Raw genomic sequence first — 20,280 nt, forward strand, 5'->3', positions numbered from 1 at the left:
GCTGCTTGGACCATGTGCATACGAAGCTGGGACAGAGTATGGTGTAATTGCTGAAACTCAGGCAAACGATGTTCTGGTAAGTCCATGAAAAAAGAAAGTAAGGTCTTAATCCAATACTTCAGATAAAAGGTAAAGACAAAGTTGTAGTTAAAATTTCTATTTGTCAAGGAATTTTGATAAAGACAACGGCCAAATTTGTCCATGGTCCGTCCTTCTCGACCTGGAGGGACTGCGGCATAGACTTTAGTCGGGTTAGTCTTCTTTAAAGAGGATTCAAGCCCGGTTTCGGTGACAAAGTGTCCCTTCATCAGGAACCCATTAGGATTGGAGAGCTGAAAGCATCAGAAACTATGCAGGAAAACAATTCAAGCTGGCTCGGCCCTCCTTCCAGCCAGCTTGGATTGTTTTCCTGCATGGTTTCTAATGCTTTGTCACCGAAACCAGGCTTGGTTGAACCCCGCCTGAAGAATAATTTTTTGAATCAGTTACTCTCTGGACTTTCTGCTATTGGGAGGATTTTGTCCACTCTTCAATCCAAGCTAAGTCTGTGTTTATTTTCTTCTGGAGTTGGCTGGGGGGGTTCTCAGAGTGATATTTTGGCTTTAATTGATTTACTTGTGTGATTTTGTAATTATTCACTGCACTATTTTTCACAAGTTTTGGTTAGGCACACGTGAGATATCCAATGATGGTGTGCAGGTAGGGGGCTTTCTGCCTCTGCCTTAGTGTGTTAAGCGCTGGAGGTTTTCCTCCCTTCGCTAATCCTTCACACTGAGGATATCCCGTCTTATATTATAATTATACTTATATATTTATTGAGGGTTCGCTACCTTGTTCACACATCTTATTGCCAGAATACCACTCTCAGAACTTGTTGACTTTACTGCCTTTCAGTTTGTCTCTGTTCCAAAGACTCAAGCATTCAGGGCCAGATTCTGTAAACAGCGCTGTTATTGGAGGCCACCTAATAAACAGCCACCAATCGTATGTCAATCACGCAATAGTGCCATTTACTGAACTGCAGTGTTCATTAAAGATAGGGGTTGGAAATGTAGGCCGTTGAAATGAAGGCACTGTTATTTTTAAACAATTTTTAAATAGTTTTAAAATGGCTTTATTAATTAAGTTAGGTGCCGGTAGGATGCCTACAAGCGCCTAACTTAAGACTCCGTTTATAGAATATGGCCCTCAAAGTCTTCTTGAGATAAGTCAGGATAAAGCCTGCAATGCTGTTCAACTCCTTGCATCACAAGCTTTATCCTATATCAAAAAGATATTGAATGCTTAACTATTTGTAATGCCATTGGTAGATGACTACACCAAAGTGTACGTGTTTAGCTATTAGCTAAGTATGTTATATTTCTGTTATTTTCCACAATAAAATTTGGGAATCCATATGGCGTCAAGTAAATAATTTACTGGAAAATCTGGTGGCTTTATCGTATGATACTATGCTATTTGGTACATCAATGAGAGCGAGGAGCCAAATTTCATCTAATAATAATAAGTTACCACTTATTATGACAGGGGTTGCCATACAGCATATTACAAATAATTGGAAAAATTGGGATTGGCTATGTTATAATTTTTGGTGGAACTCTTTATGCTATATCTTTAAAATGGAGCGGGCTATAGCTTTTCAACAGGGGCATTTTAAGAAATTTAGAAATGTTTGGGACCCATTAACAAAATATTGCAAAGAATGAATATTTTTTTTCCCTTTGAACATATATGTCCGAGATGGGGGGGGGGATAATTTTTGTTTTCTTAAAACTGAAGATAATTGTTGGGTTTTCGTGGGGTGGGATATTTGATTTAAATTAGTTTCTGATAGAATATTAAGTGATCTTAAAGTGTAAAATGTTTTCATCTTGTATTGCACTTATTTAAAATTTTAAAATGAATAAAGAATTTAAAAACAAAATGCAGATATTGAAAGTTCTTTTAATAAAATACTACTAGAATTTTTCCATAACATATCTTTTTATTATTATTTTATTACAGGAGAATGTTTTCTTATTCTTTTGTGGTTGTAAAATTGTATTAGTGGTGTTCTAAGGATTCTGACCCCACTTTTTATAATAAGCATATTGGAGACTCTAGTGTTATTTCTGTACTGATTTATTGTCCTTTTTCAGTAAAACAGACTTGACATAAAATGTGTTTTTATCAATGTATCACTGCTGAATGTGAAAACATAAAACTTATAACTACATTACCAAGAAATTTGTTTTGCTTTGAAGGACCCTGGGATGGGCTTTAAACATTTTTAAAAAATTAATTTCTGATCAAGCACAATCAAATTCATGGGAAAAACTTCAATTTGTACAGTTTTTCCAACTTTAGGTTTTTCTGGACAACCCTAATGGTACCTGCTTATAAAATTACTTGCCACATGTATAATTAGAGAGAACCTCTTGCTCTTCTCTCAATTTGCCCTGGTACTATAGTGCCAGAATATTTAGAGGGAATTTTTGACGCCATTATTTATATACTGCCATTAAAAATTCACAGGTTATACATTTAGAAATGGCTGCTAAACTTCTAACTACTTTCATTCAAGGGCTTAACAAATGGAACCAGAAGCACCTGAGCCCCTCTACTTTCTCCTCAGGCTCCTACAAGTTACCTAGCCCAACCACTGGCAGTGTAAATTACCATAAATGAAGAGAAGCCCACAGCTTGTCATCAGAAGAGGGTAATAAACTGTATCTTTCCTCAATGTTCAGCTGGCATCATGCACACATTAAAACTTTATAGGTGGGCCATCCTTGTTCATGATCTCCCTCCCCTTGTTTGCTTTTACTAGAGGCAGGAATCTGGCTGAGTTATTGTCTCTGGGTCTGAATGAGATCAAAGAAACAGGTGAATTAAGGGGACATTATCAGTGTGGTAAGTGTGTGAATTGCAAGAATGCATGGCAAGTAGATAGCACACTGAATCCAAATACAGGGAAAAAGTTTTACTTGAGATCTTGCATGGATTGCTCTACCAAAAAGAGTGTGGCACAGTGGTTGAAGCTACAGCCTCAGCACCCTGAGATTGTGGGCTCAAACCCAAGCTGCTCCTTGTGACCCTGGGCAAGTCACTTAATCCCATTGCTCCAGGTATATTAGATAGACTGTGAGCTTACCAGATCAGACAGGGCACCTGAGCCAATCAGGGCATTAGGCTCCTCCCTGTGCATCACATAATGCACTGGGGTGGGGCCCAAGGCCAGCATTGCGTTGCGGGCTGTGACCATCCAGGCGTTATTCCCGCCAAGGTCCCAGTTAGGTCTGAAGGCAAGGTACAAAGGAAAGCCAGGAAAGGAGCGGGCAAAGTTCATTCTGTTTCTGATACTGACAATTTTCCTATTAACCACCAGACGGAGCCCGATCTTTCTGAAAATGAGTTAGGTGATCAGTATCCAGGTCACCACTGGAGGAGCCCAAGAGCCACATTTAGTCCTGCTGACACAGCTAGTTTAGGGCGTGTCCCTAAGATACAAAAACCCACAGTGGAGAACAGAGAGGCAGGCTGGCTAGGGAGGAGGTTCAAACCTGCTCTCCCTGAGATTCTCCCTGGGTCAAGCAGGTGCACTAAGCCTACACCGATGGAATGGAGGAGACTGGACAAGCTGAGGAACTGGCTTTGCTGGAAGCTGAATGTCCGATGGAAGTCCAAGAGATCTTTGTGGAAGCTGATACAAACTTACCTGAGGACATGGAAGTTGGCTTGATTACCAGCTGCAAACAGTGAGATTTTTTCAAGAAACTGTTTGTCTTTTGGGACTATTTGATTTTGGGGAGCTAGTTGTTTGAGCTCAGAATTTTTGGTTTTCCTGTAAAGCTGGGAGTGTCATTTGGGGAGAGGTTTTGCTGTCACCCAGGGAGGGAAAATGTGAGAGCCATTACTAGTGCTTTTTCTGTGCAAAACCTGGGACACTCTCCTTTGCCTGGCAATAGCATATAGGCTGCCGGAGGCTTTATTTTTTAGGACTGTAAAGAGCGAGAACAAGTGCAAAGAACTTTATTTTTGTATTTTGAATAATCCTGCTTGGGAGCAGGCAGTGCAAGCTCTGAGGAGAGCTAAACCTCAAAGGCAGTTTGGACTAAGTCAATAACAAGTGAAAGTTTTGGACTTTATTTTTGAGTTGGTTTATTTTGCCATCATTTTGGTATTTTGCTTTGCTGAAAGTTTTCCTTCTGCCATTTCCATCCCTGTTTTATGGATTGCTGACCTTTATGTTTGGAGAAGTAAAAGTGAAATGCCTTCAGTTAAAACGTATTTTTGTGTGGTTTATGTTTTGTGTTCCTGAGTGTGTCAGTTCAGTCCTGCAGGGTGACTCCAGTCCGGGTCACATGCTGGTGTATTTTTTCAAGTAACCACTTGGAGCGCTGTGGAGTCCTGTTCGGACCACAGTGGGGGTTACAGGGCCCGATGAGGAGTAGGAGCAGGAGGACTTTGTGGTTCTTCCTGCTCCCGAAGATTGGAGGCCTACAGAGCAGGAGGGACTGAGCACCCCTCCTGCTTCCAACGTTTACAGGTACAGGGGAGGGGGCCAGGGTCAAGGCCGGGGCGTTCACCCGCATCCAGTGGCAGGAGGGAGTAGATATCCCTCCTGCCATTCGTTTTGTGGTAGCAGGCATTCTTTGCGGGGTGAGGGGGCACTTTGTCGGGGGAGGGGGATTTTTTTTCTAAATTGGCCAGATATTTTGTGTGTGTAATACATGCAAAATATCTATGCCATTAAAAAAAAAAACAAAAAAAAAAACCCAGCAGAAGTTCTGACAGCAGTGACAGGAGGCTGCTTCTCCTGTCACTACTGTCAGAGCTGTCCCGACTCAATCGCTCACTAAGTGATTGAATAAGGGAGTTTGCATGCAAATGATTTTCACCTCCGTGCAAATCATTTGCATGCAAAAAAAGATAGTGAATCAATCGCTGTTTCAAAATCAGCCAACAGCGATCTTTAGTGAATCTGGGTCTTTTTGTCCATTTAGTAGGCTCAATAGCATAGTAATTATGTGTGACGATTAGGATTTTCCGAGTGTGTCGAGTTGGGCTAAAACAAATTATAAGAAGTTTTAATGAGCATGTCTGTGGAATGTCATGTGAATATGATATGTAATTAAAGAACAGTAATTGCATTATGAAAAAATAAAATAAGGTAATTGTTAGTAAATTTGATAATGCGATTTGTAGTAAATTTTGAATATAACAACTTTTGAACTTATACTGAATTATTATTACATGTTTTGAGTACAGCAAAATTATTTATATGGCAGTCATTGATAACAATTTAGCTTCATTAAAGTAGGATGAGATCATGAATGGGACAGGCCAACCACAAGGTTTTAATGCATACTCAGCATTGGTTGCACAATGGAGAAAGGAAGTAGAGAAGTGAAGAGCAGCTAATACTATCTCAATGCCATGTGTGACATATGCTGATGGGGCGAGACTCTATGCCTACTGACCCCTCTCCCCAAATTAACCCTGAGCCCCTCTCAAATATTGTATTCTACCTATACCATTGCTTTGAATATTGACCCATAAATATACAAGTAACCTACTGTAGCCACCCCCCCCCTCAATCTTCATTTTAAACTTCTCTCCTTCATTGTCCGAATATTAAAGATTCTTTTAAACAGAGGCCAGATGCAATAATTAGCTGGAACATATACATTGCATGAAATATCAATGCAGAAAAGAAAAGTCCCAGAAACACTACAGCCCATGACAATGGTAAAAATAAAGTATGTAAAACAAACTAAAGGGATCTTGCCCCACCTCCCTGTCCCCAGCATGCATGAAGAAACAAAAAGAAATAAAAATTAAAAAAAAACCAAACCACCATCACAGATGAGAAGAAACCATGAAGTTTTTGTTTTATACCTTTCTCGTTCTGGTGAATGCAAACTAGTATCTGGTCTCAAGCAGTTGGTACTAGCACTCCTAGCCCTGTCAAGGGAGGGCTGTAGTTCACTAGTGCCAGTGCATTGCATCCAATGGTAGAAGAGAAAGAAGAAAGAAAAAAACAAAGAAAAAACAAAGAAAAGGATACAATGTTAGATATCAGAAATCATAAAGAAATGTTATCTTTACATAAGATGTAGAATCATTATGATTTAATTGACGGGGATGTAAAAGAGCTGGCAGGATGGCAGTGTGCACAAAATCTGTTTTGAAAATAAAGCCAAATGAAAGCTTATGCTCTGAAATTATTCAAACCTACACCATAATGCAGTCTATCATGAAACAGGATAAGTACATTGAAGAAAAAGGTAAAGTAATATATAGGGGTCGATATTCAAAGTAATTTAACTGGACAGGAGAGGCTCTTGGCTTGTTAAATTGCCTGTATGCGGCTATCCTGGCATGGTCGGCAGCACGTAGGGCTAAATTCACAAAGCAAACCGTTCGTGTACCGATCGGTTTGCGACCCCTCCGGCCCGATTCACTTACCTCTCTGCCGACCATCCTCCGATCTGCGCATGCAGATGAGGGCAACGGCATGCAAAGTAGGCAGGGATGCGACTCACAAACCCAAACCATGCAACACCGACTCGGCTGGCTGATCACAAACAAGTGACTGCTGAGGACCAGTCGCTCAAGCCATTTCGGACTGCCCTGCCTTCTGCTGCCCTGCTCTATGCCCTGTCAGCCCCGATCTCCTGCTGCCCCGAACGCCTCCTGCAGCCCCGACTCTCCTACTGCCCTGATCTCCTGCCTGCCCCGAACGCCTCCTGCAGACCTGACTCTCCTGCTGCCCTAATCTCCAGCCTGCCACAAAATGCTCTGATCTCTTGCCTGCCCCAAACGCCTCCTGTAGCCCCTACTCTCCCACTGCACCGGATCGCCTGCCTGCCCCGACTCTCCCACCCTTCCCCGCATTGCAAGCCTTTGGTTTTAACTCGCGGGCTTAAGCGGGTTAAAACCACGGCCTCCATAGTTAAAAAAAAGTGAAAAAAAAAAATCTCTGTCGGGCCTGGAGGTCCAGCGCATGCGCAGACCATCTACAGATGATCTGCGCATGCGCTGGGATCACTCTGCAATCCGGGCAGGCAGATGGGGGCGTTCCTCCGATCGCCCCCATCTGCATATTATAGTTTGGGGAATCCATCGGACCTGCACGGATCAGTCCCGATAGGGTAGGTTCGTGAATCTAGCCCCAAGAGAGTGCCACTGAATATCCCCTCTAACTGCATAAGCTGACACCAGCTATGTTGTGGGTGGATGGAGTTAGCACTTATCCGGTTAAGTACCAATATTCAACACTTAACTAGATAAGGTAACTAGGCAAACTGAAACCCAGAAAACACAATCTTGTCTTGGTCTGGTTTCACTTTCCTGGTTAAGGGCTGAATATTTACCTCACTATGGGCTCCTTTTACAAAGCCGCGCTAGGGCCTAAACTGCCGCACGCGCTAGCCGCTACCGCCTTCTTTTGAGCAGGCAGTAGATTTCTGGCTAACGCACGCTATAACACGCGCTAATCCGGTGCGGGCATTAAAACCGCTAGTGCGGCTTTGTAAAAGGAGCCCTATATTTATCACCATTACAGCAAGTAACTAGAAGTCTTAGGGCTCCTTTTACAAAGCCGCGTCAGCGGTTTAACGAGCGTAATTGCATGCGCTAAACTGCAGGCCGCGCTAGCCGCTACTGCCTCTTACTGAGCAGACGGTAGGTTTTCGGCTAGCGCGGGGGTTAGCACATGATTAAAAGTCGCGCACGATAAAGCCGCTAACGCGGCTTCGTAAAAGGAGTCCTTAGCAGCAAAACTGAAGGATAATGCTGTACTGTATACTACAATCAAATCATTCCACTTGAGGAGAATGCGGGCATCAATCTAACAGTCTTTATTTTCATAAGGTGAGAGATAGTAGAATCAACTAACACAAAGCATTTCAATTGAAGATCCCAATACTTGTGTGTTAAAGTAATCACAAAGGAGTGAAATGCCTTGTCTAATCACTGATTTGGTCTTAGCACATGCAGGCAAATTGGAGGTTCACAAGCTAAAATTATTTAAAGAAAAGTAAAATTAAAGTTTCATACAAAGACAACAGAAGGCAAAGAAATAAAAGTGTGGGATTTTACCACATTCCCAATGAAGGGACATCAACTTATGAATAAGAAATTGAACTTCTAGATAATTGAAATTTCTGCAAAGGTTTATCACATTCATGCCAAATTAAACTAGCCCTTATTTCTCATTTCTTTTAAAATGGCTCACTTTTCTTCTCCTAAGTATTGCATGTTCACAAATGTTAGGGTTGCATTAGCACATTTAAAACATTAAGAACACAAGAACATAAGCAGTGCCTCTGCTGGATCAGACCAGAGGTCCATCATGCCCAGCAGTCCGCTCACGCGGCGGCCCATCAGGTCCAGGACCTGTATAGTGATCCTCTATCTATACCCTTCTATACCCTTTTCCTTCAGGAAATTATCTAATCCCTTCTTGAACCCACACCATCTGGAAGCGTATTCCAGGTGTCCACCACCCTATGGGTGAAGAAGAACTTCCTAGCATTGGTTCTGAATCTGTCCTCTTTTAATTTTTCCAAATGCCCTCTCGTTCTTGTAGTTTTCAAAAGTTTGAAGAATCTGCCCCTCTCCACTTTCTCTATGCCTTTCATGATCTTGTAAGTCTCTATCATGTCCCCTCTAAGTATCCGCTTTTCCAGGGAAAAGAGCCCCAGTTTCTCTAATCTCTCAGCATATGAAAGGTTTTCCATACCCTTTATCAATCGTGTCACTTTTTTCTGAACCCTCTCGAGTATCGCCATATCCTTCTTAAGGTACGGCGACCAATATTGGACGCAGTACTCCAGATGCGGGCGCACCATCGCCCGATACAGCGGCAGGATAACTTCTTTCATTCTGGTTGTAATACCTTTCTTGATAATACCTAGCATTCTGTTCACCTTCTTAGAGGCCGGTGTGCACTGTGCCGACGGTTTCATTTTCTTGTCCACCAGTACCCCCAAGTCCTTTTCTAGGCTACTTTCACCCATTACCAGCCCTCCCATCGTAAAGCTGTACATCGGGTTTCTGTTTCCTACATGCAAGACTTTACATTTCTCTACATTAAATTTCATCTGCCATCTTTTCACCCACTCTCCCAGTTTGTTCAGGTCCCTTTGTAAATCTTCACAGTCCTCTTTAGTCCTAACTCCACTAAATAGTTTTGTGTCGTCTGCGAATTTTATAACTTCGCACTTCGTCCGTGTTTCTAGATCACTTATAAATACATTGAACAGCAGCGGTCCGAGTAAGGACCACTGCGGAACACCACTTGTGACCCTCCTCCAGTCAGAGTAGTGGCCCTTCACTCCCACCCTTTGCCTCCTACCTGCCAACCAATTTCCAATCCATCTATGTACATCTCCTTCCACCCCATGGTTCTTCAGTTTCCACAGTAGGCATGCATGGGGTACCTTGTCAGAGGTTTTTTGGAAATCTAAGTATACAATGTCTATGGGGTCCCCCTTGTCCATCCGTTTGTTAATTCCTTCGTAGAAGTGCAATAAGTTCGTTTGGCACGATTTTCCCTTGCAGAAGCCATGTTGGCTTGTTTTCATCAGTTTGTTCCTTTCTTGATGCTCAATGATGCTGTCTTTTATCAGCGCTTCCGCCAACTTCCCCGGAACCAAAGTCAAATTTACCAGTCTGTAGTTCCCCGGGTCGCCTCTCGATCCTTTTTTGAAGATGGGCGTAACATTAGCTATCTTCCAATCCTCCAGGATCACGCTTGTTTTCAGGGATATATTGTAAACCTGCTGCAGTAGTTCCACTATTTCCTCCTTTAGTTCTTTCAATACCCTAGGGTAGATTCCGTCTGGGCCCGGAGATTTGTCAGTTTTTAATCTATCTATCTGCTTGTGTACGTCTTCAAGGCTTATCTCCATGGATGTTAATTTATCTGCTTGATCTCCTTTGAAGATTTTTTCAGGTTCCGGCACGTTGGATGTGTCCTCTTTTGTAAATACTGACGAAAAGAACATGTTTAGTCTATCCGCCACTTCTTTTTCCTCCTTCACCACTCTTTTCCTATCTCCGTCAACCAGCGGTCCCACCTTCTCCCTTGCCGGCTGCTTCCCTTTAACATATTTGAAGAACGGTTTGAAATTTCGTGCTTCCCTGGCTAGCCTCTCTTCATATTCTCTTTTTGCTCTTCTAACCGCGAGGTGACATTCTTTTTGATGCTTTCTGTGCTCTTTCCAGTTCTCCAGGTTTTGTCCTTTTTCCATTTCCAGAATGAATTTTTCTTATCTCCTATCGCTTTCTTCATTTCTTTAGTTATCCACTAAAGAAGTGAAGAAAGCTGTGTTATTTGTTGGCGTCCTTACCTTGCTGTCCTTAGGTGTACTGCCTCGGCCCTTCTTGAGGCCCTTCGCAAAGGTGCTCTCGCTAAGATGAGCGCCTTTGCCGCTCGCCTTCGACGCATGCCGAATGGCTGAGCGCCATTGGCCCCTCCCCTTTTAAGGGGGAGCTTCGTTGGTCAAAATCGGGAGTGTGCGGAGCTAACTCTTGCCGATTCCCCCTATAGTCTCCTGCCTCTGTTTCCCTTTTTTGCTTGTTTTTTTCTTCCCTCTCCTTCTGCTGCTGTCTCCTACTTTCCCCTCTCTCCTGCTTGCCTACCCAATCTCTCGATTGCCTCCGCTCATTGGCCCCTCCCCTTTTAAGGGGGAGCTTCATTGGTCGACATCGGGAGTGTGCGGAGCTAACTCTCGCCGATTCCCCCTGTAGTCTCCTGCCTCTGCTTCCCTTTTTCTCTTATTTTTTTCTTTGTTTTTTGCTTCCCTCTCCTTCTGCTGAAACTACACAACAAAGTTTTTACTTGAAAATATTCCAATGAGAACTGTTTTCTAGTAAGGGTATCTTGGGTGGCAAAGTTTTACTGTGCCTGTCAGGATTTCCTGTGTTGGCAATACACAAAACATACATATATACATATACACACACACACATAAAAAAATAAAAAAGTACATTTGCATAAGTCTGTAAAAAGTAAATCAATGTTCAAAAACTTGTACCTACATTCAAATGAAGTTACATTTTTAAAATGATTGTCTATACTGCAGCTGCAAAAAGGATTCCAGATACTGACAGTTTTTTTCATGGCAGGATAGATAGATAATCATTCAAATTGTGTTAGGTCTGTTGAAAAACTGGTTGGTACACCAATACAATCTTTCTAGCTAACATCCCAGTTTAACAAAACATGGGAATCACTGAACCATGTCTCTGTGATAGTAACAATATCCAAGTCTAACATCAGGGCCTGCAAATCATGAACTTTATTGCTTAGACTGCAAGCATTTGTGATCACTGCTTTCCAGCTACATTTCAGTGGCAACCTAATTTTTTTGATAGTTTTTTTTTAGTCTCACTTCCAACTGCATTGCTAAGAAGTGAATTACTAAAATTGTTGTTTATATTGCTATTTTTACTAATGTAACATCTTATCTTTTACTGGGATTGGGCCCACAAGAAGTGACCTGCATCCATATGCCACACCCAGCTTCTAGTTTAAATGCCTAGAAATTTATTGCCTGAATTTCGAAGCAAGGATTTTTTTTTCCTGCCATAGTATGACGCAGCCCATCATTACAATATAAACTTTTTATTTTTCCATGTATTTTCTCATCCTCCTATGTACTGTTTTCCTCTCCATCACCTCCCTTGGGAGGGCATTCCAGGCATCAACCACTCTATCCATGAAATGCTCTCCTGAGGGAGGTGGTTAGAGTGGAAAACGGTGACGGAATTTTAAAAAGTGTGGCATGAACACCGAGGATCTCTAATCAGAAAAAGAAGGATATAAATTGAAGAACTAAGATGCCTACTTGCCATTGTAGGTTCCTTGGTGTAGAATTGGTAGGCGCCTACAGAGTTAGGTACCTACCAGCATGAGTTCCTGTACTAAAATATGGAGTCTGGTTAACTCCTATTGCAACACAGGCTGACGACATTCAGTTCATGTGCTGAAACATGGATATCATCATCTAAACCTGGCTCTTGCTATATGGCTCACTCCTAGTGTTCCTATAGGTGTATGGCTCCGGTGTCTCTCTGTGCTTTGTGTTTTGGATTTTACATGTACTTTGCATTGGTATGGCATGCATGTTTCTTGCCTTGTTAACATTTATTGTACTTCATCTACTAAACTCAATAAAAATTTTTGAACAACAACAAAAAAATTTAAATCAATTATTAATTGTTTTTTTTTATATATGCTTTCAATTATCATTATTATGCTTTCAATTAAAAAAAAATGTTAGGTGCCTAGATCAGCTAGGCGACCAATCTAGGGGCTTAACTGTAGGCGTCTTTTATAGAATCAGGGCCAGAATGTCTTGGGTCAGCTGACTACGATTCACCTACAAATCAAGAAAGTAAATATACAGTCTCTCTCACTCACAGAGGTGCAGAAATCCATTGCTGCATTCCTGAGATCAGGGGAACAGAGCAGCTTTAATTTCATTTTAATTTAATTCAAATCATATAAATATTAGAACAATAAGTTCAATATCACTAAACCTAGCACCCAATAAATACAGGATAGACATTTAAGGGAAAATTCTAGGAAAAGCACCTAAAGTTAGACGCCTAAATAAATAAGTGCCTATGGTTAGGCATCTAACTTACACTCCGCCCCTTTTACTAAATCCTGGTAAAGGTTTCTACTGTGGCCCTGAGCGCTAAATGCTCCGAAGCTCATAGAATCCCTATGAGCATTGGATCAGCATTGAAATATTTAGTGCTTTGGGGCATAATAGAAACTTAGTAAAAGAGGGCCTTAATTAGTAAATCGGTTTCAATAATGAGTTTTAACAAGCTCATAATTGAAAAAAAATTAAATTTAATTGGGAGATAGATGCCTATCTTAGGCACAATTCTATAAAAGATAGGTGCTTATCAGCACCTAACACCAAAGTAGGCGTGTTTCGAGGTGCATAAAAACTTGGGCGCTACTAAGCAAATCTGGGGGTATTGAGGCAGAAATAAAACTTTGAAAAAAAAAGATTGAAATCCAAGATGGCCACCGCCAGCAAATTCGTACCAAAAATGGCAAAAATAAACAAAACCTGAAAATAAAAAAATAGAGATTTGGGGTCTGGGGAGGTGGGAAACCTGAACCCTACCCTCAGAAACTGTGAAAATCAACTTTTAAAATGTTCAACCGGCCACAAGTTCCCTTAGGAAATAATGGAGGTATACTCAGTTCTGCAGTACCTTGCATGTCAGCATTTTTATTAGCAGCTAAATGGAACGAAAGTATTTTCTGCCTCAGAAATTTCTCCAAATGACCAGAAATGAAGATCTTTGGACTGCCAGTCAGCCAGACTCTGACTATGACCTCCGCCCCCACAAATCCTCACTATGCGGTCGTAGGCGGGAAAGGCAACATGTGCCTTGAAACTCGGGTGGGTTTCCCTCCAGACACATACATGACAAGGTCAGCGGGCCAGCAAACTCCCAGGGGAATGGACCCTAAATTTAGGAAGGGTGGCATACAGCAGGCTGGCTCCATAGATCCACCAGACTTTCTCTGTGAAGTAGCAGTTCAGCACAGCAGGACTGCATCCTTTCCTCCAACAGGGGTATCAAGGCACTGAAGCCACAGAGAACGTGAACTTTAAGTGAAAAAACAAGAAAAAGAAGAACAACTGCAAAAGACTTCTGCATGGATTGCTTGCAGAAATTGTAACTGGATATATTTTCTAGCTCTCAGGCTAAGGAGCATGTGCTCAGAAAAGTGTTGGATTTCTGCATCTCCCGGATTGCGGGTTGGGATTGAACACCTAGCGTTTGAAATCCAGAAGGGACGTTAACAGAAAGAGACATTTAAATACCTACATGAAATTAATGCACATGAGGCGAATATCTTTCAATTGATTGGAAATTCTGGATTGAGGAGGCATAGGATGAAAGTGAAAGGAAATAGATTCATAAGTAACCTTGGAAAATACTTCTTTTGTAAAGGGTGGTGAATACATGGAATGGCCTCTTGGTGAAGGTGATGGAGACAAAAACTGTATTTGAATTCAAGAAAGTTTGGGACAAGTACACTGGATCTCTACGATAGAGGAAGAAATAGTTGATGGTATGAATAGGTAGACTGGGTAAACCTATGGTCTTTAGCTGCTCTCATTTTTCTATATTTCTATGTTTCTGCGTTAAGTTGCTGTTTACTTAACCAGGTTCAAGTTCTACCCAAGTCCTGCCTGAAACTGTGAATGCCCCTAACTTGGATGTTCTATTTCTAATCTAATTGCCCTAAGTAAATTGGAAATAGAGAATGACACAGTGACTGTTTCCTGCGGCTAGCCACAGGTAACCTGCAGGAACTGGGGGAAAAATTGACTGATTGCTGCAGGTATAGGGACAAGGCTTTTCACCGCCCCAAGGAGAGGTGAATGACCTTGTTCCTGCTGTAAAGGATTTGCCGTGAATCACCTCCCTTTCCACCCCTCCCAATCAGCATCCCCCCTCCCTCCCGCCCTCCCTATCGCGGATCCAACAGCCCCCTCCCTCGCTTGCAATTGTGGCTACCAGCAAAGGGGCTGACAGAGGAGTTGCAGGTTTTATTGTGTTTTAGGTTTTTTTTGCTGGTAGCCACAAGTGGGAGGGAGGGGGGTTGGACCCACAATAGGGAGAGGGACTGCTGGACTCACAAGGGGGGGACTGCTGTTGCACCCGTGAAGGGGGGAGGGAGTTGCTTGGGCTACTGGACCGTCAGGAGCTGAAGTTGCTGGGGAGACAGGGGTTTTGTTGATCCTCTTGGTTGATGACTCGGTCTATAAAACTAAGTTTTAGTTTAGTTTATACAATGACAATTGTACAGAATATTGTTTCTTTTTATATTTTAATAAAATAAGTTCAATATAAAATCATAACTATTCGAGGCTTGTGCAGATAGTATCAGATGACTTGTGGGGAAGGGGCGAGGACGGGGACCAATCTCGCGAGGACACGGCGGGGATGGGGACTGAGCTAGTGAGGATGCGGCAGGGATGGGACCGAGCTTGCGGGGACTGGGACAACTGTTTTCCCTGCGTTATTCTCTAATTGGAAATTCAGCATAATTTGGACATTTGAAGTTATCTGACAAATCTTACAATGCCATTCTTGATAAACATGACCGCAGTCCAATACTACTATTAAATAGCAGAAAGTAAGAGAAACACATCCACTGCTTTTCTAGAGAAAAAAGCCATTTAGATACATGATATTACATCTGCTATGAACGAAGTTCAAAGCAACAACAAACAAAAAATCCAACAGGACTGCAGTGAAATATCAAGTCGAAAAATGAAGGCAAAAACTGCAGTGATGATGTACAAGATGCCAAGTCTTTAATGAACAATCATAAAAAATAAATATAAATATAGTCATAAAACAGTTTCTATCCACAAGGATTGATGAACCAGGACCTGACCTGACACAGTCCTTGTTTTGAAGAAACACTCCTTCCTCAGGGGTCCTAAAATGTATCATATGCAAGAAAACCTGATGGATAAGAACTGGAGTCAGCGGTAAACAGCTGAGCAAACTGTGAAAGCTCCTACACAGTGCAGGACAATAGCAAAGTTCAAGCCACAGCTCTTTATAGCAAAATGTAATCCAATAAAGATACCATACCAAATACTAATATTAGCTAAGAACTGTAGCTTTTATTTAGTATAATGTCTGCATGAAACCAGGCTCACATCTCCATGAATAAGACCTTACAACTATTGTTATTAACTGAAAATACTTAAGAATAAATGGAATAAATCAAGGGAGATTAAAAAAAAAAAGAAAGGGACAAGAGAAAACAGAATGAACTTAATAAAAAAAAATAACAGATTTAATACTGCCATGTAAAGACCAGATTCCTTGTGACTAGACAAGTACTTCATTGTCAGTAAAAGTGATTGTTTATGGCACTATTATGAAATTTTAAACTGCAGATGTGAGTTTTGATAATCCATTATTAATGGGTCTGTGTAGTAATCATTTTTCCTATTTACAAAATGAGAGAAAGCCCATGAATAAAACACTCAGCAGTTACTATGCTGAGTTCAACATAATAAAAGCTAAAAATCACAGAGAAACAATGCCCAATACAATTAGCAATAATAATAATGATCTGGAAAAGGTTAATTATAAGCAATCCAGTATTTACCTGATGGTATGTAGGCACTCTGCACTTCGACCTCGTTTTGCTCTAGGCAGCATCAGAAACTCGCTGCACAGAGAGGATGTATAGTGAGTGTAACAGAAAATAAAATGAGGCATTAGGTGACGTATGATTTATGAGCTTATTGGCCAATGGAAAACATCTTCTATGCTAATGTATTCTGTGAGGATAATTCTATAACAAAGCACCTAGGTTAGGGGGGTATACAGGTGCCTATTCTAAATACATAGATACCCAATTTTCATTAAAGAATACCAGTGCAAGTGACATAAAACACACATATATTTAAAGGTACAATGTCTTACACCAGATGGCAAACACACCCACACTTAGATGCAAGCCAGAATGAATGTAAATTTTTGAATGCTACAATTTTTAACATATTTGCACACTGCTACTATTTCTTCTTATCATTTCTACAGTGCTGCTAGAAATATGCAACACTATACATCAAAACATAGAAGAGACAGTCCCTGCTCAAAAGAGCTTACAATCCAGTCAAGACAGACAAACTGGACAAGAAGGTGCATCTATATACAATGCTCAGGTGGGGAAATCAGAGGGAATGATAGAAAGATTAGGTTTTTACCTTGATAATCTTCTTTCTTGTAGATGTGTCTAGTAGTCCTGAACTGTAGGGTTATGCATCTGAACCTGTAAGTTGCTTGCAAAATGCTGGCAATCATCTTTGAACTCAGCCTTCTTCTCAGGAAGCTGCTTCTGTCCCCTCAGTTTGTTCAAAAGCAATCAAGCAGCATTATTATGACAGACATAACTGAAAGGAGGGAAGTGGGGAAAACATCCCCGACACTACAATTCTGTTCTGTCCTGTAACAAACATATCAATTAACATTATAACATTAAAGTAACTGATCAAAACAGATACTTAAACTATGTGCAACCAACACTAACATTATACAGAGCTCGTAGCTACTCACATGTCCTACTATCAAACATAAGAACATAAGCAGTGCCTCCGCCGGGTCAGACCATAGGTCCATCCTGCCCGGCAATCCGCTCCCGCAGCGGCCCAAACAGGTCACGACCTGTCTGAATCACCAGAAGGGGCTCCCTTGCCACCTTGGTTTCTCATTGAAGTCCTATCTTCCCATCGAAGTCCTAACCCTCCGGTCTTGCACATGCACGACCTGGTTGGGTTTCTATACTTATTACCTGGTTAGCTTTTTATACTTGTGTTACATCCCAGCTCCTCCCTCAGTATCCCACGATCCCTTTATCCCTCAGGAATCCGTCCAATCCCTGTTTGAATCCCTGTACCGTACTCTGCCTGATCATTTCCTCCGGTAGCGCATTCCAAGTGTCCACGACCCTTTGGGTGAAAAAAAATTTCCTTGCATTTGTTTTGAACCTATCTCCCTTCAGTTTCTCCGAATGCCCCCTCATACTTGTTGTCCCCTTCAGTCTGAAGAATCTGTCCCTATCCACCCTCTCTATGCCCCTCATGATCTTGAAGGTCTCTATCATATCTCCCCTGAGCCTCCTTTTTTCCAGAGAGAAGAGCCCCAGTCTATCCAACCTCTCGGCGTATGGGCAGTGTTCCAGCCCTTTTACCAGTTTCGTTGCTCTCCTTTGGACTCTCTCAAGTACCGCCATGTCCTTCTTGAGGTGCGGCGACCAATACTGAACGCAGTATTCCAGATATGGACGCACCATCGCTCGATACAATGGCATGATGACTTCCCGCGTCCTGGTTGTTATGCCCCTCTTTATGATGCCCAGCATCCTGTTGGCTTTTTTCGAGGCTGCTGCGCACTGTGCAGATGGCTTCAGTGATGCATCCACCAGCACACCCAAGTCTCTGTCAAGTCTGCTGTCTCCCAACAATGTCCCCCCCAATTTGTAGTTGAACAACGGGTTCTTTTTCCCTATATGCATGACCTTGCATTTTTCCACGTTAAAGCGCATTTGCCATTTGTTTGCCCAGTCTTCCAGCTTGTCCAGGTCCTCACACTCCTCCCTGGACCTATCTCTGCCGCACAGTTTGGTATCGTCTGCAAATTTTATAACCTCGCACTTTGCCTCCTTTTCCAGGTCATTGATAAATATGTTGAAGAGTAACGGCCCCAGCACCGATCCCTGTGGCACACCGCTTGTGACTCCCCGCCAGTCAGAATATTGGTCCTTCACTCCGACCCTCTGCAGTCTACCCGACAACCAGTGCTTGATCCATCTGTGCACATCCCTTCCCACCCCGTGGTTCCACAGCTTCCTAAGCAGCCTTTCATGTGGCACCTTGTCGAAAGCCTTTTGAAAATTGAGGTAAATGATGTCTATGGGTTCCCCATTGTCCACCCGACTGCTTATTCCCTCAAAGAAGTACAGAAGGTTCGTTAGGCACGACCTTCCCTTACAGAATCCGTGCTGGCTTGTTCTCAGTAGGCCATTCCTCTCGATGTGCTCACAAATGCCATCCTTGATCATAGCTTCCACCATCTTCCCTATAATTGAAGTCAGGCTCATTGGCCTGTAGTTCCCGGGGTCACCCCTCGATCCCTTCTTGAAGATAGGTGTGACATTCGCCAATTTCCAGTCCTCTGGTACCTCACCAGTTTTCAAGGATAGGTTGCAAACATGTTGGATTGTGCCCGCTATTTCTTGTCTTAGTTCCTTCAGAACCCTTGGGTGGATCCCGTCCGGGCCCGGTGATTTACCGCATTTTAACCTGTCTATCTGTTTGAGGACATCCTCCTTACTTACCTCTATGTGCTCCAATTTTTCGGCCTGTTCCCCACTCATGAGCTCCTCTGAGTCCGGTATATTAGATGTGTCTTCGCTCGTGAAAACCGACGAGAAGAACGTGTTCAACCTCTCAGCTACCTCTTTATCCTCCTTAATCACTCCCTTCCTATCCCCATCGTCCAACGACCCCACCTCCTCTCTCGCTGGTCGCTTCCACTTTACGTAACTGAAGAATGCCTTGAAGTTTTTCGCCTCCCTGGCCAGCCCCTCTTCGTATTCCCCTTTTGCTTTTCTAACCTCTCGGTGGCATTCCTTTTGGCATTTCCTGTGCGCCTGGTGATTTTCCTCCATTGGGTCCTTTTTCCATCTCCGGAAGGATACTTTTTTGTCACTTATTGCCCTCTTTACTTCAGTTGACATCCAAACCGGGTCCTTTGATCGCTTGTTCTTGCAGCCTTTCCTGAAACTGGGGACGTACATTCTTTATGCTTCTTGCAGGGTGTCCCTGAATAGGGTCCAGGCGCTTCCCACAGTCTCCATCCTAAAGATGTTTCTGAGCTTCCTCCCCACCATTTCCCTCATAGCAACAAAGTTCCCTTTCTTGAAGTTGAGCGCAGTTGTTGCGGTCCTCCTTACTATGGGTGTCCCCCTTTCTAATGTGAATCTGATCGCGTTGTGATCATTGTTGCCTAGTGGTCCTCCCACTTCTACCCCTCTTGCAGGCCCCCCTAATCCGTTTAGGATGAGGTCAAAAGTAGCACCCCCTCACATCGGTTCTTTGACTAGTTGCTCCATGAAGCAGTCCCTCACAGCTTCTACAAATCCTCTTTCCCTAGTGCAGTTGGAGTGACCCGTACTCCAGTCTATTCCCGGGTAGTTGAAGTCCCCCATCACTGTTACACTTCCAGTCCTGCATTCCTGTCTCAGTTCCACTTCCAAGTCGTGTCCGACTCCTTCTGGCGTACCAGGTGGGCGATAGTACAGCCCCAGTTTTATGCCTGCACCCTTGTTTCCCGGCAATTTGACCCATAGCGATTCCAGCCCCTCTGCCTTCGTTGCCATATCCATCCCGACCGAGTGGATAGAGTCCTTTATATATAGTGCTATGCCTCCCCCCCTTCTTGTGGGGCCTGTCCCTCCTGTAGAGCTTGTACCCCGGCAGTGCCACATCCCATTGATTTTCCTCTGTCCACCAGGTTTCTGCAATTCCAATTATATCTAGGTCCTCCCCCTTGGCCACGACTTCTAGTTCACCCATCTTGGCCATGAGGCTTCTTGCATTTGCGTATAAGCACCGCAGGTCCCGTTTTTCCTCCACCTCTGCATTTACCTGGGCCGCCTGCCCTTGGATTTCGGGCAGTTCTCCCGTTCCCTGTGCTTCTGCTTTGCCCTCAGCCTTT

At 42.8% G+C, this 20,280-nt stretch overlaps 1 protein-coding gene across 17 annotated transcripts in view; it reads right to left on the reverse strand.

The window, feature by feature from the left end:
• The window catches only part of RIMS1 (regulating synaptic membrane exocytosis 1), a 753,464-nt gene that overhangs the window by 256,308 nt on the left and 476,876 nt on the right, over positions 1–20,280 (reverse strand). For 13 of the 17 annotated variants that reach the window (XM_033935996.1, XM_033935980.1, XM_033935990.1 and 10 more), the window contains 2 exons: positions 16,166–16,228; positions 5,881–5,970 (listed from right to left, as the gene is read on the reverse strand). In XM_033935996.1, coding sequence (XP_033791887.1) covers positions 5,881–5,970; positions 16,166–16,228 — 153 coding nt within the window. The remainder of the gene's footprint in view (positions 1–5,880; positions 5,971–16,165; positions 16,229–20,280) is intronic. The other 4 variants (XM_033935991.1, XM_033935985.1, XM_033935984.1 and 1 more) reach the window with 1 other exon arrangement.

The sequence above is a fragment of the Geotrypetes seraphini genome, chromosome 3 (genome assembly GCF_902459505.1).
Source record: "Geotrypetes seraphini chromosome 3, aGeoSer1.1, whole genome shotgun sequence".
NCBI lineage: Eukaryota > Metazoa > Chordata > Amphibia > Gymnophiona > Dermophiidae > Geotrypetes > Geotrypetes seraphini.